At 34.3% G+C, this 22,116-nt stretch overlaps 1 protein-coding gene across 2 annotated transcripts in view; it reads left to right on the top strand.

The window, feature by feature from the left end:
- CNTLN (centlein) overlaps window positions 1–22,116 on the top strand; it is a 310,623-nt gene that overhangs the window by 251,455 nt on the left and 37,052 nt on the right. For both annotated transcript variants that reach the window (XM_045470092.1, XM_045470093.1), the window contains exons 19-23: window positions 2,754–2,945; window positions 8,772–8,869; window positions 10,549–10,675; window positions 12,080–12,217; window positions 13,001–13,186. In XM_045470092.1, the coding sequence (XP_045326048.1) occupies window positions 2,754–2,945; window positions 8,772–8,869; window positions 10,549–10,675; window positions 12,080–12,217; window positions 13,001–13,186 (741 nt within the window). The remainder of the gene's footprint in view (window positions 1–2,753; window positions 2,946–8,771; window positions 8,870–10,548; window positions 10,676–12,079; window positions 12,218–13,000; window positions 13,187–22,116) is intronic.

Here is a 22,116-nt window from a genome sequence, read left to right on the forward strand (position 1 = left end):
AAGCCACCAGAGCTGTTCGGGGAAGAAAAGAGCCTCCTCAAAGTTTAGTTTTCAGTGTTGCCTACGATTCCACATAGAATTGTAGCCATGAGTTATGTCATACCAAATTAAAATCTCAGAAAGTCTAATTTAGATGCATAGCATTAACTTCAGGATTGATAAATGCTCCGATGCACACTACCTAAGTAAATGCTGATAACATTACCTTACTAATAAAAGTGTATTTTAATTTATATAGTGATAAACTAATAGATTATAAATATAAACTGAAACTGATGTGTCTCCATAGCACCATCCATGCTACAAATAGCAAGACTTCAATTTTTGGAAACTTTCTTTTGTTCCTTACTATACAGAAGGCATTGTTTTTAAATTTTTTTTTTATGTTTATTCATTTTTGAGAGAGAAAGAGAGAGAGGCAGACAACGTGTGAGTGGGGGAGGTGCAGAGAGAGAGGGAGACACAGAATCCGAAACAGGCTCCAGGCTCTGAGCCGTCAGCACAGACCCCGACGCGGGGCTCAAACCCACGGACTGCAAGATCATAACCTGAGCCGAAGTCAGAGGATCAACTGACTGAGCCACCCAGGCTCTCCAAGAAGGCATTGTTTTTAGATAGCCTGGGGAATACATAGGGGAAAAAGGCACAGTCCTCTCTCAAGGATTCACTAGGGTTCATGGTTGAAGAACAGGCATAGAGCAATGGGAGATAAGAGAATGGAGAAGCTACTTTGTTGAAGAAAAAAAGGAAGAAAGAACAGAAGCCTTCATAAAGGAGGAACTACTAAACTCTTCTTTAAGCATGAGCAAGATTTCAGCAGAAGGAAACACCATGTGTAGAATCATCAATGTAGAAATGGCATTGGTTTGGGGAATGGCAGGCAAGATTGACTTCAGGTGATATCTAACTGAAACAAGTTGAAGCTAAATCTTAGCCTTATTGTAACCACAAACATCTGAGCTTTATTCTTTTGGGGCGAGAAGCTTCTGAAAGGTTTTCGAATAAAGGAATAGGAGACCAGTGTTGTTTTAGAAAGTTGTATAAAAGATGATTTCAAAGGAGGGAAGATTGCAGCAAGGGGAAGGGCTTTGCAGTAGTCTTAGTAGGATAGTGAGAGTCTTCATTAAGAAAGTGGCACAGGAAAAGAATATGAGAAGCATTACATAATTTATAGAACCTGACAATTGATTGGACATAAAGAATTAATAAACAAGGAGGGAAATGGATTCAGGGTTGGGAGATAACCAGAAGATTTTCAGGCTTAGGGAAATTATAAGGTTGTTTTTAGATACTAATTATTAGGTACTTTTGAGACAATCCATGAATGAATATTCCCTGAAAATATATAGAACCACACCTTTAGATCATAAGTTCAAATATAATCAGGGGTGCCTGGGTGGCTCAGTCAGTTAAGTGTCTGACTTTGGCTTAGGTCCTGATCTCACAGTTCGTGAGTTCAAGCCCCATGTCAGGCAGGCTCTGTGCTGACAACTCAGAGCCTGGAGCCTGCTTCAGACTCTGTGTCTCCATCTCTGCCTGCCCCTTCTCCACTTGCACTCTGTCTCTGTCTCAAAAATAAATAAACATTAAAAATATTTTTTAAATAAGTTCAAATATAATCAAAGAAATATTTTTTCACTGAAACATACTTATTTCACCAAAACATAATATCAAATATATCAAGCCCTAATTTTTAATCTAGTATCTGAAATATTCATATTTAATACTATACACATATACATACAAACACATATGCAGTTGTTCATATAGTTTGTAAAAGTCATGTTTATATGTAGTGTTAATCCTTAAATAACTTATTTTATCCCATATTTATATTACTGTACACGTTGGCTACATCTTTTGCTGTTTCTCATTAGAGTTTTTCAGAAGGAAAGATTTTTTGCCCCCTGAGAGATTTCAGTACCATTTTATCTAATTGTTCCTTATGTTAAACTACCATATTATAAGCTTCTTTGGAATCATAAAATAGTAATGCAGTTACCTCTTAAGGAGCTGTGAGTTGTTAGGCCATTATAGCTTGGTGGCATTCTGCTGACTGCAGATTGGTGAACAAGAAGGGCTGACATTAAGACCATTTCTTCTACACTATTTCATAAAAACATTACCGGTATGTCTCTTAGTAAAATGTTGATGTTATTAAAAATTCAAATGTAAGGAGTTTAGTGCAATTCTACGCTAATATTACAAAGAGGACTTGTCAACAGTCAGATGCATAAGACTAAGCGAATTTGCACACTATTTATTTGAGCTAAATCTCTAATAAGCCTCTTCTGCTAATTGGACTTAACATTTATGTTACTAAATGAGAAACGTTTTGGCTGCCATATAGGATAGTAAGACCTACCCAATGGAATAAACAACTAACATCTGTTATCCTGTCCTGCTCCAGCTTGGCTTTTACCAGTTAAGTACGTCAGCCCTGAAGTCAAGGTTATCAAATATGTGAATCTCTGGCTCAGCCATGTCTATGTGAAGTCAAAGAAATATCACATCATGAGTAAAGACCAGCCAACCAAAAGATACTAGATACAGCTGGTCCATTTTGTTTTAACCTTTACAGACCTACGACCAGAAGCAAAAACTAGTCAAGGTTATAATCTTTGTAAAGTTTTAACGATAACTATTTTTAGAATTAATTTCACTCTTTAGCATTAGAATTTTATGCTGATAATTGTTAGGTTAAAGATAATTATTTTTATAATACATTTATATTTATTTTCTTTTTAAAAAAGAAGCTAAATTTGGATTTGGCTGACCTTCGGAAGGAAAAAGAAGACTTACTGAAGAAATTGGAGTCCTCCTCTGAAATCACAAGTTTGGCAGAAGAAGTTTCCCGAGTAATAGTTCCACGGATACAAGTTACATCACTTGGTCCTTCAAGGAGCATGGATTTGGAGATGAAGCAATTGCAGTGTAAACTAAAGGTGATTATAAATTTATTAAACATGAAAATATATATTAGGTTTTTGAAAAATGTTTATTTATTTATTTATTTTGAGAGAGAGGGAGAGCACAAGCAGGGGAGGGGAAGCGAGGGGGAATCCCAAGCAGCCTCCACGCTGTCAGCATGTAGCCAGATGCAGGGCTCAAACCCACAACCCGTGAGATCATGACCTGAGCCGAAATCAAGAGTCAGATGCTTAACCGACTAAGTCACCCAGGTGCCCCTTAAGTTAGTGAATCCTTAAAGACATGTTTATATCGATGCTAATTTTTTTAATTCTACTAAGGGTAAATTATGGCATAAATAATCCAAAAATTATTGATTCTATATTTGATCTGTTTTAGCCTATAGATTCTTATATGGTAACTCATAACACTACTCTCTGAAAAATGACAAGACACCATGAAATCCTAGGATGGTGATAGAAACTGGCCATTGTCATTTCTTTTCTACTGCCGAACTCCCCCTCTGCCCTCCATTCCTCCCTGCACTGAACAGAATCCTTTCTGTATCTACATAAGTTGAATTGCTTCCCTCTACACAATTGCTGCTATTTTAATTTGGTTGTTGTTGGTTGAAAATGTGGAAGGAGGAGGGAAGTGGAGGGAGGGAGAAGCCCTGAGCAAAGGTGGGTTAGTATAATAGATTTCAGTGAGTTACGCCTGAGAGTAAGAATGACAGTGTTCTTTTTGTTTATAAAGAATTCTATCTAAGTCCGATTGAAACTGTCAACAACTTAAAAATAAGGCTGACCTTAGTTTAAATAGAATTACCTTGTAAGAAACAGGATTTGTGACTTCTAATTGCAAAGTTTATTTTCATACTGTTTAAAACAAGCTCGTTTATTCCTCACGTATTTAATTATTTTGTTCAGTGGGGATTGCTAGCTGGTAGCTAAAAAGACAGTGTGTTTGGGACCATCACTGTAATGAGAGTCACTAGAAAGAAAGTTCTGGTTGGACATGCACAGAATACATTAGGAACAGAGTACCTATGACTGTTAAGAGAGTATTAGAATATTGAATTATCAAACACTGAGTTGTTTTTAATTCAAAAGATGATACGTACATTCTCCAATAATATCTTTAAATGAAGGATTGCTAAGTATAAAATAGTATAAAGCTTAAAGTAAATGATTGTATCATTACTTGAAAATATTTTGCTTTGTTAATAAGAATGAGATATACACAGTGGCATTAATTTAGATAATTCTTGAATACCATCATCTTCAGACAGTTCTTGTGTGCATAACTTGCCTCAACCACTACATTTTATAAGTTTAAAATACCTTGTGTAATAGAAACATGAGAAAAAATAGTTGCGTAAGTTTTGGTGTATGTGGATGTATCTTCTTAAAATGCATTTCTGTCTGTGAAAAAGTGGAATAAAATGTACAAATTGAACATTTCAGTGTTAGGTTACTATACAGTGTTAGGTTACTATACTATCATAGAGGCTTTAATTCATGGTTCTATGATTCTTCTTACATTTAAGTCTTCATGCTCCTAATAAAAGTTTAGTTTTCAATAAGATAAAATAGAATGTTGGATCCAATAATACCTAATCTGACCTCTAAATTTTTTTAAGTTATTAATAGCTTTAAGTCGACTTATATTTTACTTATGTGATTTTACGTACTGTTAATGTCCTAACTTAATTTTTGGAAATAATAGACCCATATCAATATCTATAAGTTATTTACCTTATGGTTTCCCATGGTGTCAGTTTTTACCTGTATATAAATCTCTCTTTCACTTTGGAGGAATGTGTGAATCACAAAGGTAGGACTATGAGGATGCCTGGAGCATTTAGACCACACTTGATGTATACTTGAAGTGTCCATGATTAGCCTGCAGTCCTGGAACACTGGCCCGCGACAAAAGGATAAATCCCTACTTTTGTTTCATGTTTTAATATGGAAATACCTAAGAAGACCAGTACCTTAACGTACATAATACTCTGTGCTACTACAAATTTCTGTTTTGATATTCTATTAGTTTGCTAGGTCTGCCATAACAAAATACCAGAGACTGGGTGACTTAAATAATAAAATATTTTTTTCTCATAGTTCTGGAGTCCACAATTCCAAGATCAAGGTATCGATTAGGTTTGGTTTCTTCTGAGTCTTTAGAATTATTACCTTGTAGATGGCCACCTTCGCTGTGTCTTCACATGGTAATCCCTCAGTCTGTGTGATTCTGTGTTTAATCTTCTCTTCTTGGAAGGATACCAGTCATATTGGATGAAGGCCCACCGATATGGCCTCATTTTACTACACTTACCTCTTTAAAGGCCTTATCCTAACACAGTGACATTTTGATGTTCTGGGGTTAAAACGGCAACATATACATTTTGAGGGGACACAATTCAATCCATGACAGATATCAAATCGTTAGCACAATAATTTTTCAAGAAATGACTTCTTTTCTAGTTGATGTTTTTATGCTAAATTTTTAGAAAAACTGGTTAGATTTGTATATATTAAAGGCTTATGTACATCTTTTTTATTTTATCCAAGTAACTTTAGACTTTTCTGTATAAACTCTTAGGTGTACTTCTCAGATATACGTGATACATTCAGTATCATTTGAGTGCTCATGTGTATTTTCTGTATCTTCATTTTTACCCATATTAGATATATTTCTTCAAGGTACCCAACTTTATATAGATAGATGATCAAATATTTAGAGACATACAAATTCCTTCCAGTGAATGTTATATATATGCATATACATATACAATATACCAATATACATACATGTATGTACATATATATACCATTATTTTGTATTAGTTTATTTGTAGTTATATACACACTTTGAATTGAATAGTACTCTAATTTATATTTGTGATTCTTTGACTTCTTGATTGTTGAAAGCATCCCTTTTGATATATGCCATGTTCTTTTCCAGTTTCCCAGTAAGTTCGTAATGAAGCATAGTAGTTTTTAAACTACTGTTCCTTTATATGTAACCTGTTGCCAGGCTGGTTCTAAGTCCTTTACAAATAGTAATTCATTAATCCTCATTTCTACCCTGTGAAATAAGGTCTGTTATTCTATTTTACTTTTGAGAAAGCAGAGACACAAAAGGTAAGTTAATTGTCCAAGGTCACTAAGCTACTAAGTGATAGAGCTGAGATTAGAACTCAGTCCATCTGACTTCAGAGTCAATGCTTTCATTCATTACACTCTGCAATTAAAAAAAAAAAATGTTTAACAAACTTAGATAGGAAAGCTCTAACCATGATGGATTCTTACCATTGTGACATTTTTGACATACATGTTTTACTCCAGATTTGAGGTCATGCTGCAGATAAATTTTGTATAGTAGAAATGGAAAATGCTAGAGGCCCTGGGTTTTGATCACTCTTTGTGCATTAACTTCTTATGGGACTCTACTGAGGAAATAACTTCTCCAGAGGTTGAAAGCAGGCATACCTTTCTACCCACTCCATAAGGATTTTTAAGGATCAAATGAAGTGGCTCTGAGATTTAGAGATTCTAGAAAAAGTATATATCAAGCTGGTGTTGTTTTATTTACTGTAATTCAGTAATCCCTCAACTATCCAGAAGCCAGAGTTATAGCATTTTCAGTCACCTAAAATAACAGCCTTAAGTCTAAAAACAACTACCTTAAAATCCACTTAATTTATTCCACTGAAGATATTGTCAGGCTTCATTTACTGCCCGTTGTCTTTTATTTTAAGTACCACTCTAATAAGTCTATTTGTTTAACTTCTGAGCCGAAAATATCTCAAAAGTAGCGAATGAGAAGTAGGCATATTAAGGGGCAGGGTGATTGTTTTCAGTCAGGAATATGGGAAAAGGAAGAAATGTCGACCAACAGACCAATAGATCAACAGAGAAAAAGAAAATATTAAAATGTTAAGGTAAAAACAAAAAATTAGAAAAACAGCACTCCGGGACCATTTAGAGTAGGGGTAAGTTGCCATTTATATCATAATAGTTCCAAAAGACATGATTATATAATGATATAGTGATACTATAATACAGCAATATAATATATATAATTAATACAGTGATTATAATATATAGCTATATAGAAGTATCTTTATTAGCTTAATGTAATTATAGATGTTCATATTTCTAAGTGAGTGAACAATCATTCCAGAGAGAATTTAAGATTAATAATTAAAGCAAAAGCTTCAATTATCTGCTAAATTCACTAGTGTGGAATATCTTATTCTGGCAATGCACATCATATATGCTGGAAATTTAGATTGCATTACACAAACATTTAATCAAAATTTTTAAAATTCAGTCTACTTGCCATGTTAAGGTTTTTAAGCCTAAGTTTTTAAGAAATTTATATATTGAATGTAAAAGTTGAAATTATTTCAAAAATTTTATTCACATATTCTATACCATTAAGATACTTAAAGTCTGTCTAATGAATTTGACTTGTATTTAAATGGTGTGAGCAATGGTTTCATGATTAATGGTTTCATCTTTACAGATTTACAATTTTTTTTAGCATGAGTCAGTCAAACCTGGGAATAGCTCTAACAGAAACAATTGATTGTAGTTACAAAGAAAGATTAGCAAAATAACTATTCCAAATATATTTAAAGCTATCATATTTTATTCTATTTATATCAAGTTAATACTTCTAAATTTTAACAAGTAACTTAATGTATGTTATTACTGTCTTGTAGGTGGAGAAACTATAATATCAGACACACTAGGTAATGTGTCAGATTACTTATCTACTTAGCACTTGAGTCAAAATTGAAAGTTAGGGTTCCTGATACACTAGTACCTCTGGCTCTTGGGCTGTGCGTTAACAAATACCACAAAACTGTTCTGCTTTGAAAAACTCATGTTTATGCATGAATATTTTAATAATAAATAGTGTGATCAATAAATTCAAGTAAGGAAGTATTTAGTATCCCTAAGATTCCTTATCAGTTATCTATTACTGTCTAACAAACTATCTTAAAATGTAGCAGCTCAAAACAATGGCAGTTTATTAATTCTTATGATCCGGTGGGTTGACTGGGCAGTTCTTTTACTTCTCTCTTTTGAGGTCTCTGATATGCCTGCATTCTTTTAATTCAAGGATTTACCTGGACTGCAAGTTCCAAGATAGCCTCACTCACAGCCTGGGAGTTGGTCTGCAGGCTGTCTGCTGGGATACCCCAGTACTCCTCCATGGCCTTTCCTCTGTCTTCCCTGCAAGGTGATCCCAGGCAGCATTCCAAGAGCCAAAGGTGTAGCTGCAAGGGTTTAGGCCCAGCAGCTGGTACTTGCATAATGTCATTTCTGCCACATTTGCCTTGGTCAAAGCAAATCACAGGCCAGACCAGACCAGGCTTAAAGGTTTAGAAGATGGATCCCTCTTGATGGGAGGAGCAGCAAAGTATTTGTGACCACATTTAGTCTGTTATAACAGGTTCTTAGTAAATCAAGCTTTCATTTCACATGATCTTGTTAGCCTATCAAAATACTAAATTAATCACATGCACATTTACATTTTACAGAGATAGTCCTTATTCCTCAGAAAGTACTTTGTGTGTGTACTTTTTGTAATTCTTATATGATGGCATTCTTTTGTGGTTTTGGTGTGTTATATAAAAATTTAGTATACCATAGTACTTCTGTTAAAACATATAAAATAAACCATTTAAAAATATTAAAATATACAAGTATATTAAAATGCCCTTCGTAATTATAATCATATTTATTTCAATATTATTACTCTTCATGAGAATGGCATTTATTTTGATGCTGCATTTGACCAAAAATTGAAAAGTTTATTTGATTTTATATGTGTTTTTAATCTAGAATGCAACTAATGAGCTCACTAAACAGTCCTCAAATGTGAAGTCTCTGAAATTTGAACTCCTAGCAAAAGAAGAACACATAAAGGAAATGCATGAAAAGTATGTTCTTGATATTTTTATCCATTGTATTTGGTGCCACCTAGTGGTAGTTAACTCTATTAAACATTGCACGCAAGAAACAAAACCCCATGTTAAAAATTAGCTTTTCCTTCCTTCATGTTTAAGCCTCAATAAGATGAAAGTTCAAGGAATATTATCTATAAGCATAGTTGATGACAAGCTATTTAATATTTTTTAATTAGAGTAAGAATATTTAAAGTTATATTTTCCTTCTTAGAAGTAACCATTTAATTTTGAATGTATATAAATTAATGACCTAAAGACTACGAACAAAACACTTCTGAATGTGGTAATTCTTTGACCAAAATTATATATGTAGGTTGATCTCAAATTGGATTTAATGCCTAAGCTTATAAAGCTAAGGTTGAAGAAAAGGAAAGTTTTTGTTGGTCTCTAAAATAAATGGAAGATTACAAAAGTTCGTATTTTATGTGTTGTTGTTTTTCTTAACAAAAAGGGGTTTAAAATGTCCTATCTCACTGAATCAAAATGATTTTCTCTGTATATTTATAGATGTATGAGAGCTTAGGGGGTGATAACATGTTTAGGTGGAATGCCAGTCTGTCTGTCCCTGATAATTTGAGAATATATACATATGTATTAGCAAAATAATGCAGATACATATATACTACATTTTAAGTGAAGATCACTTAGAAGTGATATTAACAGATGAAACTACTGACAAAAATATTGGTTAATTTTGTAAACAAAGTATCTTCAAGTTTATTTATTAGCATAAGAGGCAGTCTTATTTACTAATAGTGAGGGCCCTAGAGAAATAGTCTTTGAATCCTAGTTCCTCTACCTGCCAGCTCTGTATCTCAGTTTAATAGTATTAGCTCGTAAAATTCTTGTGAAGATTAAGAGAGAGCGTATAAAGTACTTGTAACAGAGACTGGCACCTAATGAGCACTCAGTAAATGTTACCTGTTATGATTTAGTAGGCACAGTAATAGTTGTTTCTGCAGCTACCATTTCATATCTGTCATCAACTTAAGCTAAACTGATATGTCAGTTCAATCGTACGTGATATTAAATTAGAAGATACAATGCCTAATTTTAGTGTTTTTGTATCAGATTATAAGATTTTACATTTGTTTGTTTATTAAAATACAGAATTATTTTCTATCAGTGCTATGCTTTTTAATGATCTCTGAATATCAGTTTGATTTTTCTGAGCAATGCAATAATATAATTTAAATATAATTATTTTATTTTATTTTTTATCTTTTATTTTGAGAGAGAGTGCAAGCAGGGAAGGAGCAGAGAGAGAGAGGGGAGAGAGAATCCCAGGCAGGCTCCCAGTGCAGAGCCCAACACGGGGCTGATCGTCACAAGCATGAGATCACAACCCAAGCCAAAATAGTCAGATGCTCAACCAAGTGAGCCACCCAGGCACCCCTAAATATAATAATTTTAATTTTTCATAAATTTTGTCAATCTTTCTCAATTCTTCAATTTTTATGCCTTAATGCATATATATTATACTGTAATTACCAGTCACAACTGGATTTTGGATTTTATAAGTACACAGAGTATGAATAGATCAGTACTCCATCTCATGCAAATATCTTATTAATTTGCAATTAATATCAGTTAGCATTTAAAAATTAAGTATTTTCTATCTCTCTTATAAAATATCTTTTTTCCCCTTCAAGGATATCTCGAATGGAGAGGGATATAACCATGAAAAGACATTTGATAGAGGACTTGAAATTTCGACAGAAAGTAAATTTGGAAAGTAATGAGAGTATTAATGAAATGTTAGAAAATCTTGAAAAAAAGGTATCAATTTTTATGTTCTCTGACACTAGAAAATACCACTTTTATCTTCTTAACTTGAATATTCAGTCTTAATAAATTCCTAGAAAATATTCATAGAATACATGTGTACTGTTACATAATTACATTGTTTGATCTGAAAGTACGTTGTTTTAAAATTCAAAACTCTAAAATGTCATACATAATATAGTCACACGTTCTCTTTGTATTTGTAAACATGCCATGAGAGGATAATCACGTTTAATTTTTAAAACTTTCAGTGTTTCTGGGTATATAATTACATTTTATTCAACATTTTAAAGTTGAATTTATACAATTTATAAATTATTTATTTGCTTTATTTAATTTACTAACATTTATGATAGAATCAAGCATATATTTTTAAATGAAAAAGGTAATAACCAATAACTACCAGAAGATCTTTAAAAAGTGTACTTACCACAGTTTTTTAAAAGTGTACTTTTTCCTTTGATACACTTAATTCAGTATACTTAGGAAGAGAGCTTTATTTAACATAGTTGTATATCTGGCCCCAAAGTAGAAATCAGCAATTTGCTGACTAAGAGATATTTAAAAAAAAAAAAAAAAAAAAAAAAAAAGGTGCTATTTGCACAACTCCTAAAGCAGCTTGTGCTCTGGCATTCACTAAATGTTATCCACTCCAGAGAGAGCATCTCCCTTACTTTTCTTGTTGGAGATAAAAATCTAAGTATCTCTTAGCTCAAATGGATTTAAGAAAGAAAATTTTACATGAGCAAGACAAATGCATGTGGATTTTCTTTCTCTTTCTCTTCCCACACACCCACATAAATTATAATTACTTCCTATAGGTTTTTTCAGTGTTATCACTGAAATTTTGCTGATTTTTAAACTTTAATAATCATTTCAGATATAGTCTTAGAATCTGTGTATAAGTAATTATATCTTTAGTGGCATTAAATGAAAAAAGAAAAACTATTTCTTCTTTCAAATGTATAATAACTATGTTACATTATTATTTAATTTTATCCTGAAAAGTACACGTTATATTGGAGATAGAACTGAAAGTTATCCATGACTTACTTAAGAATTCAAGACAACCAATCCCCTGCTTAAGGAGGTTAAGGTTAGTAATTAAAGGAAACATAGTTAAAATTAGTATTGTATTCATACATTTTTGTGCATTTTTCATTTTGCTATTGACTTAAGGATTTTAGTCTCATTCATAGTGAGTTCTCCAAATCTAATTTACTTTGAATTTGATATCATTTATATTTTTTTGCTCTTATTATTTAAATGTGATATCATTTATGAGAAAATAAATGAAATTAGACTTATTCATGGATCATTTGGTTTCTGTTGAAACAAATAGAGTATACTCCTAGAATGGCTTTACCAATAATAGTTATCATTATGCTTTTAATGTAGGTGAAGACACTAACTGAAGAGTGTTCCAACAGGAAGGTGTCAATTGATTCACTAAAACAGAGACTCAGTGTTGCTGTAAAGGAGAAGTCACAGTTTGAACAGATGTATCAAAAAACTAAAGAGGAATTAGAAAAAAAGGTATGCTTTTCAGACATGTTAGCTTAGAAATTGAATATAACCATATCTTTTTCATTTTTAAAACTGTAATTTTTTTCTGCCCAAAATTACTATGAACAAAACTGTTCATACCTCTACATGAAACACTAAGCATTTGTTTAACATTAAAGGTAATGCTATATTAGAGAAACAGATTTTGTATCTTAATAATTTTTTTTTCATTTTTTAATGTTTATTTTTGAGAGAGAGAGAGAGAGAGAGAGAAGGCACACACAAGCAAGGGAGGGGCAGAGAGAGAGGGAGAGAAAGGATCTGAAGAGGGCTCCATGCTGACAGCAGAGAGCCTGATGTGGGGCTCAACCTCACAAACCATGAGATCATGACCTGAGCCAAAGTTGCATGCTTAACTGACTGAGTCACCCAGGTGCTCCTTGATAATGTCTTTTAAATGAACACTACTATTAAGAACTGGCAAAAATGGATATAAATTTTTTAGATCCACCTAAACTTATAAACTAATTAAATATTTCCATTGACATATGAGATCTTTTGGTCTAAAATAGCTTCCATGTCTTTAATGATTTATAATTTTTTAAAAACAAACTAATTTTGATGATAGATATATGAGAATATGTGCTCACCATATTTTATTGAAAATAAAAAAACCATCAATTTAACCCAAATGAAAACAAACACATACATAAAAAGAATCATGAAGTCATTTCTTTATCTAACATGAATAACTAAATCTTCTAAATATGTTTATGAATTATTTTTTATTCTGTGATTACCGGTCTCTTGCAGGATGTCAAGCTTGGTCTCCTAGTATCAAAAATAAGTGAGACTGAATCTGCAATGGCAGAAATTGAAACAGCAGCATCCAAGCATCTTCAAGGATTAGCACTGAAAAGTGAGCAGGCCCTAGAAGGTGCACAAAAGAAGTTGCTCTTAGCCAATGAGAAAGTGGAGGAGTTCACCATCTTTGTGAAGGTTTGAATTATTTGCAGTTTACTAACTCGTGCTTTAGTTCAGGCAGAGTGGTGGCCTACTTGAGATGATTTGGGATACTTTGTGATTTCTTTCTGCTTTCTGAAAACCATAAAACATCTTCTTCTACCTTACTCTCCACATTGTTCAATTTTTGTCTATAACAGATCTGGTTTTATAGCTGGAGCTTAAAATTTTCTACCCTGTTTTTAATATTCTTTTCTTAATGTTAGTTCAGTTATGAAATTGCAGTAATCACATAAGACAGATTCTAAGATGAAATAATTAAGTCATTTCCATTCTACTCTCCTTTTGAAAATCCAGCAGGAACAATCAGAAACTTGTCCCAGGTTTATTGAAGTTCAGAGACATCTCAACCCCAGTCCATAGCCTGTCAGACATGGAATGGGTAAAGGAATGGTAAATGACTTAGCAGAAAAAAAGGAAGACAAACCTAAGTGCCCGCAAAGGCTGTACTCTCTAGAAATTATCTGACAGCTGAAGAATCCCCAGAAAGGCTCAGTAATTGGCTATAAGGAACCACTGAGGGTGATGGAGAAGGGAAGGATACAGGTGGTTTGTTTGAAAGTTTTTATAAGAAGCTTTTAGGCCTGTGGTCTGTAGTTTTGCCCCATACGTTTGGACAGAGCTCTTCCCTTAACTCTTCTGTGAGAGCTGAGGAAGAGCAGCTTTGGTTTCAGAGACACCAGGCACTGAGGACCAGGAATCTGGTGATTGCTCTGCTGCTTCAGTCCCACTATAAGTCATTTACACCTCTATGTGGTGCCTTTTCTTCTGCCTTGTATTATAGCTAGGAAAGGAATCCATTGCCACTAGAGAGATTATGAGTCTTTTAAAGTCAAAGACAATGTTTTATCAATTTCCACCTTCACAACATCTACCTGGTGCCTTGCAAAATAGTTGGCATGTGGTAAGTAATGATCACTACCTAATCAAGTTAAATTTCCATTAGAAATGTAAGATTTCTTTTAAAGTTTATCTTTCTTTATTTTGAGAGAAAAGGAAAGCAAGCGGGGGAGGGAAAGAGAGAGAGGGAGACAGAATCCCAAGCAAGTTCTGCACTGTCAGCATAGAGCCCAATGTGGAGCTCGAACTGACAAACCATGAGATCATGGCTGAGTTGAAATCAAGAGTTGGACACCCAACTGATCAAGCTACCCAGGTGCCCCAGAAATGTGAGATTTTAATGATACTTCTTTGGCCTTTAAAAATAATCACCAAAATAGTTTGATTACAGTGGGAAAGCAACTCTTTCTCTCTTTTCTCCTGTAACCACACTGTTCTTTTTTCTTTCTTTTTTTTTTTTAAATTTTTGATGAGATTAAGTTCTCATGCCATTGTGTCCTTCAGAAGGCATGCATGATTAAAAACTGGCATGTCATATACTACAAAGCTGTAGTAATCAGTATGGTACTGGCACATAAATAGAGACATATATCAATAGAATAGAGAGCCCAGAAATAAACCCATGATCATATGGCCAATTAATCTTCAACAAAGGAGGCAAGACTAGGCAGTGGGAAAGACAGTCTCTTCAATAAATGGTGCTGGAACAACAGGATAGCTACATGCAAAGGAATAAAACTGGTCCACTTTTCTACATCATACACAAAAATAAATTCAAAATGGATTGAAGAGCTAAATGTAAGATATGAAACCATGAAAATCCTACAAGAGAGCACAGGCAATAATTTCTCTGACATTGGCCATAGAAACATTTTTCTAGGTATGTCTCATGACGCAAGGGAAATAAAAGTAAAAATAAACTGTCGAAACTACATCAAAATAAAAAGCTTTTGCACAGTGAAGGAAACCATCAACAAAACTAAAAGATAACCTACTGAATGGGAGAAGATACTTGCAAATGACATATCTGATAAAGAGTTAGTATCCAAAATATATAAAGAACTTATACAACTCAACACACAAGAAAACAAGTAACCCAATTAAAAAATGGGCAGAAGACATGAACAGACATTTCTCCAAAGAAGATATCCAGATGGCCACCACATTAAAACATGCTCAATATCACTCATCATCAGGGAAATGCAAATCGAAACCACAGTGTGATATCACCTCTTACCTGTCAGAATGGCTAAAATCAATAATAAGAAACAACAAGTTTTGGTGAGGGTGTGGACAAAAGGAACCCTCACGCACCATTACCGGGAATGCAAACTGATGCAGCCACTGTGGAAGGCAGTATGGAGGTTCCTCAAAAAATTAAAAATAGAATTATCATATAACCCAGGAATTCCACTACTGGGTATTCACTCAAAGAATATGAAAAACTAGTTTGAAAAGATATATGGACCCCTATGCTTATTGCAGCATTATTTATAATAATCAAATTATAGAAGCAACCCAAGTGTCCCATCAATGGATGAATGGATAAAGAAAATGTGGTATATAGATGTACAATGAAGTATTACTCAGCCATATAAAAGAATAAGATCTTGCATTTGCAACAACATGGATGGACCTAGAGAGTATATTGCTAGGTGAGCAAAGTCAGAGAAAGATAAATACCATATTATTTCACTCATGTGTAATTTGAAAAACAAAACAAATGAACTAAGAAAAAAGAGACAAAAAAACAAGATTCCTAACTTGGAGAACAAACTGCTGATTACTAGGTGACAGGTGGGTGGGGGGATGGATGAAATAAGTATAGGGATAAGCGTCTGACTTCAGCTCAGGCACAGTTTATGTGTTTGAGCTCCGCATCAGGCTTTGTGCTGAGAGCTTAGAGCCTAGAGCCTGCTTCAGATTTTGTGTGTCTCAGTCTCTGCCTGTCCCCTGCTTGTGCTGTGGCTCTCCTCTCTCTTTCTCTCAAAAATAAATAAACATAAAAATGTTTTTAAAAAATTTAAAAGAACTGACATAGCATAGCCCTAGAAATTTACTTAAATATATGATGTATTTTCAATTTATGGAATCTTTATAAAAGGAAAATTTAAACTATACAGTAAAATAACAATGCTACTTCCTGTCTCCTTCCCCTAATAACCCCACTATTATTTGTATTCTTTATTCCTCTAAAAATTGGCTCTTAAATTTTTTTTTAATTTATTTTTTATTTTTTTATTTACTTTTTAATTTACATCCAGGTTCATTAGCATATAGTGCAATAATGATTTCAGGAGTAGAATTCAGTGATTCATCCCCTACATATAACACCCAGTGCTCATCCAACAAGTGTTCTCCTTAATACCCCTTGCCCATTTAGCCTATCCCTCTACCCACAACCCTTCCAGCAACCCTCAGTTTTTTCTCTATATTTAAGAGTCTCTTGTGTTTTGTCCCCCTCCATATTTTTATAGTTTTTGCTTCCCTTCCATTAGGTTCATCTGTTTTGTATCTTAAATTCCACATATGAGTGAAGTCATATGATACTTGTCTTTCTTTGATGAATTTCGCTTAGCATAATACACTCTACTTCCATCCGTGTTGGTGCAAATGTCAAGATTTTTTTTCTTTTTGATTGCAAAGTAATACTCCATTGTATAGTATACCACATCTTTACCCATTCAATCGCGGATGGACATTTGGGCTCTTTCCATACTTTGGCTATTGTCGATAGTACTCCTATAAACATTGGGGTGCATGTGCCCCTTCGAAACAACACACCTGTATCCTTTGGATAAATACCTAGTAGTGCAGTTGCTGTGTCATAAGGTAGTTCTATTTTTAATTTTTTGAGGAACTTCCATACTGTTTTCCAGAGTGGCTGCACAGTTTGCATCCCTACCAGCAGTGCAAAAGGGTTCCTCTTACCTCTGTCATTGTCTGAGTTGTTAATTTTAGCCAATTTGACAGGTTTCTCATTGTGGTTTTGATTTGTATTTCCCTGATGATGAGTGATGTTGAGCATTTTTTCATTGTGTCTGTTAGTGATCTGGATGGATGTCTTCTTTGGAAAAGTGTCTATTCATGTCTTTTGTCCATTTCCCCACTGGATTATTTGTTTTTGGGTGTTGAGTTTGATAAGTTCTTTATAGGTTTTGGATACTAACCCTTTATCTGATATGTCATTTGCAAATATCTTCTCCCAATCCATCGGTTACCTTTTAGTTTTACTGATTGTTTTCTTTGCTGTACAGAAGCATTGTTTTTTTGATGGGGTCCCAGTAGTTCATTTGTGCTTTTGTTTCCCTTGCCCCTGGAGACATGTTGAGTAAGAAGTTACTGTGGCTGAGGTCAAAGAGGTTTTTGCCTGCTTTCTCCTCTAGGATTTTGATGTCTTCATGTCTTACATTTAGGCCTTTCATCCATTTTGAGTTTATTTTTGTGTATGGTGTAAGAAAGTGGTCCAGCTTCATTCTTCCACATGTTGCTGTCCAGTTTTCCCAACACCATTTGCTGAAGAGACTGTCTTTATTCCATTGAATATTCTTTCCTGCTTTGTCAAAGATTAATTGGCCATATGTCTGTGGGTCCATTTCAGCGTTCTCTATTCTGTTCCATTGATTTGTGCATCTGTTTTTGTACCAGTACCATAGCGTCTTGATGATTACAGCTTTGTAATACAGCTTGAAGTCTGGAATTGTGATGCCTCCAGCTTTGGTTTTCTTTTTCAGGATTGCTTTGGCTCTTGGGGATTTTTTCTGGTTCCATACAGATTTTAGGTTTATTTGTTCTAGCTCTGTGAAGAATGCTGGTGTTATTTTGATAGGGATTTCTTTGACTATGTAGATTGCTTTGGATAGTATCGACTTTGTAACAATTTGTTTTTCCAATCCATGAGCATGGAATATTTTTCCCTTTTTTTGTGTGTCTTCTACAGTTTCTTTTATGACATTTCTATAGTTTTCAGTGTATTGATATTTCACCTTTTTGGTTAGGTTTATTCCTAGGTGTTTTATGGTTTTTAGTCCAGTTGTGATGGGATCAAGTCCTTGATTTCTTTCTGCTGCTTCATTATTGGTGTATAGGAATGTGACCAATTTCTGTGCATTGATTTTATATCCTGCGCCATTGCTAAATTCATGAATCAGTTCTAGAAGTTTTTTGGTGGAATCTTTTGGCTTTTCCATATGGAGTATCATGTCATCTGCGAACAGTGAAAGTTTGACTTCCTCCTTGCCAGTTTGGATGCCTTTTACTTCTTTGTGTTGTCTGATTGCTGAGGCTAGGACTTCCAATACTAGGTTGAATAACAGTGGTGAGAATGGACATCCCTGCCGTGTTCCTGACCTTAGGGGGAAAGCTCTCAATTTTTTCCCATTGAGAATGATATTAGCGGTGGGTCTTTTGTTTATGGCTTTTATGATCTTGAGGTATGATCCTTTATCCCTAGATTCTTGAGGACTTTTATTAAGAAAGGATGCTGTATTTTGTCAAATACTTTATCTGTGTCTATTGAGAGGATTATGTGGTTCATATTCTTTCTTAATGTGATTTATCACATTGATTTATGGATATTGAAGTAGCCCTGCATCCCAGGTATAAATCCCACTTGATCATGGTGAATAATTCTTTTAATGTTATGTTGGATTTGGTTGGCTAGTGTCTTGCTGAGAATTTTTGCATCCATGTTCATCAGGGAAATTGGTCTGTAGTTCTCCTTTTTTTAGTGGGGTCTTTGTCTGCTTTTGGAATCAAGGTAGTTCTGGCCGCATAGAATGAGTTTGGAAGTTTTCCTTCCATTTCTATTTTTGGAACAGCTTCAAAAGAGTAGGTGCTAACTCTTCTTTAAATGTTTGGTAGAATTCCCCTGGAAAGCCGTCGGCCCTGGACTCTTATTTTTTGAGAGATTTTGATTACTAATTCAAATTCTTTACTGGTTATGGGTCTGTTAAAATTTTCTATATCCTCCTGTTTCAGTTTATGTAGTTTATATGTTTCTAATAATTTGTCCATTTCTTCCAGATTGCCCAATTTATGACATATAACTGCTCATAATATTTTCTTATTATTGTTTTTATTTCTGCAGTGTTGCTTGTGATCTTTTCTCTTTCATTCTTGATTTTATTTATATAGGTCCTTTCTTTTTTCTTTTTGGTCACACATGCTAGGGGTTTATCAGTTTTGTTAATCTTTCAAAGAACTAGCTCCTGGTGTCATTGATCCGTTCTACTGTTTTGTTTTTATTTCGATAGCATTGATTTCTGCTCTAATCTTATTATTTCCTGTCTTCTGCTGGTTTGGGGTTTTATTTGCTGTTCTGTTTCCAGCTCTTTAAGGTGTACGGTTAGGTTGTGTATCTGAGACCTTTCTTCCTTCTTTAGGAAGGCCTGGGTTGCTATTTACTTCCCTCTTATGACTGCCTTTGCTGCATCTCAGAAGTTTTGGGCTATCATGTTATCATTTTCATTGACTTCCGGTACTTTTTAATTTCCTCTTTAATTTCTTGGTTATCCCATTCATTCTTTAGTGAAATATCCTTTAGTCTCCAAGTATTTCTCTTTCCGCCTTTTTTCTTGTGGTTGATTTCAAGTGTCATAGCGTTATGGTCTGAAAATATGCGCGGCATGATCTTGATCTTTTTGTACTTGTTGAGGGCTGATTTGTGTCCCATTATGTGATCTATTCTGGAGAATGTTACATGTGCACTGGAGAAGAATGTGTATTTTGCTGCTTTAGGATGAAATGTTCTGAATATATCTGTTAAGTCCATCTGGTCCAGTGTGTCATTCAAAGCCATTGTGTCCTTGTTGACTTTTCTGCTTAGATGATCTGTCCATTACTGTAAGTGGGGTGTTGAAGTCCTCTACTATTATGGTATGATTATCAATGAGTTTCTTTATGTTTGTGATTAATTGATTTATATATTTGGGTGTTTCACATTGGGGGCATACATGTTTACAATTGTTAGATCCTCTTGGTGGATAGACCCCTTAATTATGATATAATGCCATTCTTCATCTCTTGTTACAGGCTTTAATTTAAAATCTAGATTGTCTGATTGAAGTATGGGTACTCTGGCTTTCTTTTGGTGACTATTAGTATGATAGATGGTTCTCCACCCCCTTACTTTCAATCTGAAGGTGTCTTTAGGTCTAAAATGGGTCTCTTGTAAACAGCATATAGATAGATCTTGTTTTCTTATCCATTCTATTATCCTATGTCTTTTCATTGGAGCGTTTAGTCCATTGACATTTACAGTGAGTACTGAAAGATATGAATTTATTGCCATTGTGTTGCCTGTAGAGTTGGAGTTTCTGGTGATGTTCTCTGGTCCTTTCTAGTCTTTGTTGCTTTTGGTCTTGTTTTGTTTTGTTTTGTTTTGTTTCCTCTTTTCTTCCCTCAGAGAGTTCCCCTTAAAATTTCTTGCAGGGCTGGTTTAATGGTTACCAACTCCTTTAGTTTTTGTTTATCTAGGAAACTTTTAATCTCTCCTTCTACTTTCAGTGACAGCCTTGCTGGATAAAGAATTCTTGGCTGCATATTTTTCCAATTCAGCATGTTGAAAATATCCTACCACTCCTTTCTGGCTTGCCAAGTTTCTCTGGATTGGTTTGCTATGAACCTGATCTGTCTTCCCTTACAGATTAAGGACTTTTTTCCCTTGCTGTTTTCATAATTCTTTCCTTGTCTGTGTATTTGTGAATTTGACTATGATATGCCTTGTTACTGGTTGGGTTTTTTTTAATCTAATGGGAGTTCTCTGCTTCTTGGATTTTGATGTCTGTGTGTTTCCCCAGGTTAGGAAAGTTTTCCACTATGACTTGCTAACATAAAACTTCTACCCCTCTTTCTCTCTCTTCATTTTCTAAGACTCCTATGATTTGGATGTTATTCCTCTCTAATGAGTCACTGAGTTCTCTAATTCTTATATTGTGCTCTTTTGCCTTACTTTCCCTCTTTTTTTTTGCTTCACTAGTCTCCATAATTTTGTCTTCTATATCGCTGATTCACTGTTCTGCTTCATCCATCCTTGCCACCGTCAATCCATTTGAGATTCCATCTCAGTTATAGCATTTTTAATTTCATCCTGACTAGATTTACTTCTTTTATCTCTGCAGAAAGGGATTCTATGCTTTTTTTCAACCCCAGCTAGTATTCTTATTATCGTGATTCTAAATTCTACTTCAGATACCTTGCTTATATCTGTGTTGATTAAGTCCCTGGCTGTCATTTCTTCCTGCCCTTTCTTTTGGGGTAAATTTCTTTGTTTTGTCACTTTGGAGGAAGGAAAAGAATTAATAAAATAGAAAATTAAAATTAAAGAATTAAAAACAACAGAAAAATTCTTATAAAGGAACCTAGTTCTAGGTGTGTTTTGGTTTGGTTGTTGGAAAAAGCTTGATAGAATAGAGAAAAAAGGGAAGGAAAGGCAAAGGGAAAAAAAGTAAGAAAATGTTTAAACTTTTAAAAAGATGTATACAGGGGTGCCTGGGTGGCTCAGTTGGTTAAGCGTCTGACTTTGGCTCAGGTCATGATCTCGCAGTTTGTGAGTTTGAGCCCCGCATCAGGCTCTGTGCTGACAGCTCAGAGCCTGGAGCCTGCTTTGGATTCTGTGTCACCCTCTTTCTCTACCCCTCCCCCACTTGTGCTCTGTCTTTCTTGGTCTATCAAAAAACAATAAACATAAAAAATTTTTTTAAAGATGTATACAATAGAATAGAATAAAATGAAATGAAGAAAGTAACAGAATTAAGAAAAGTATTAAAAAACTGTAAAAAATGTTTTAATTTAAAAAAACAAAATAAATTTTTTTTCTCTTTCTGTATCCAAAAATAAGAAAAGAAAAAGGAAAGAAAAGACAAAAACCAAAACCAAAAAAACCCAAATAGGACCAGTGAGCAGAATGAAATCCGAATGAAATTACATCCAATTTCCCCTAGAAGTATAACTATACAGCACTTTATAGTCCATACACTAAGCAGGAGGGGAGACTTATGGTGGTCCTCTAAGGGCTGAGCTTGGTTGGCGCAGTTGGGGAGGGCTTGGTGTTACAGGTCTGTTCT

The sequence above is a fragment of the Leopardus geoffroyi genome, chromosome D4, assembly GCF_018350155.1.
Source record: "Leopardus geoffroyi isolate Oge1 chromosome D4, O.geoffroyi_Oge1_pat1.0, whole genome shotgun sequence".
NCBI classification, from domain to species: domain Eukaryota; kingdom Metazoa; phylum Chordata; class Mammalia; order Carnivora; family Felidae; genus Leopardus; species Leopardus geoffroyi.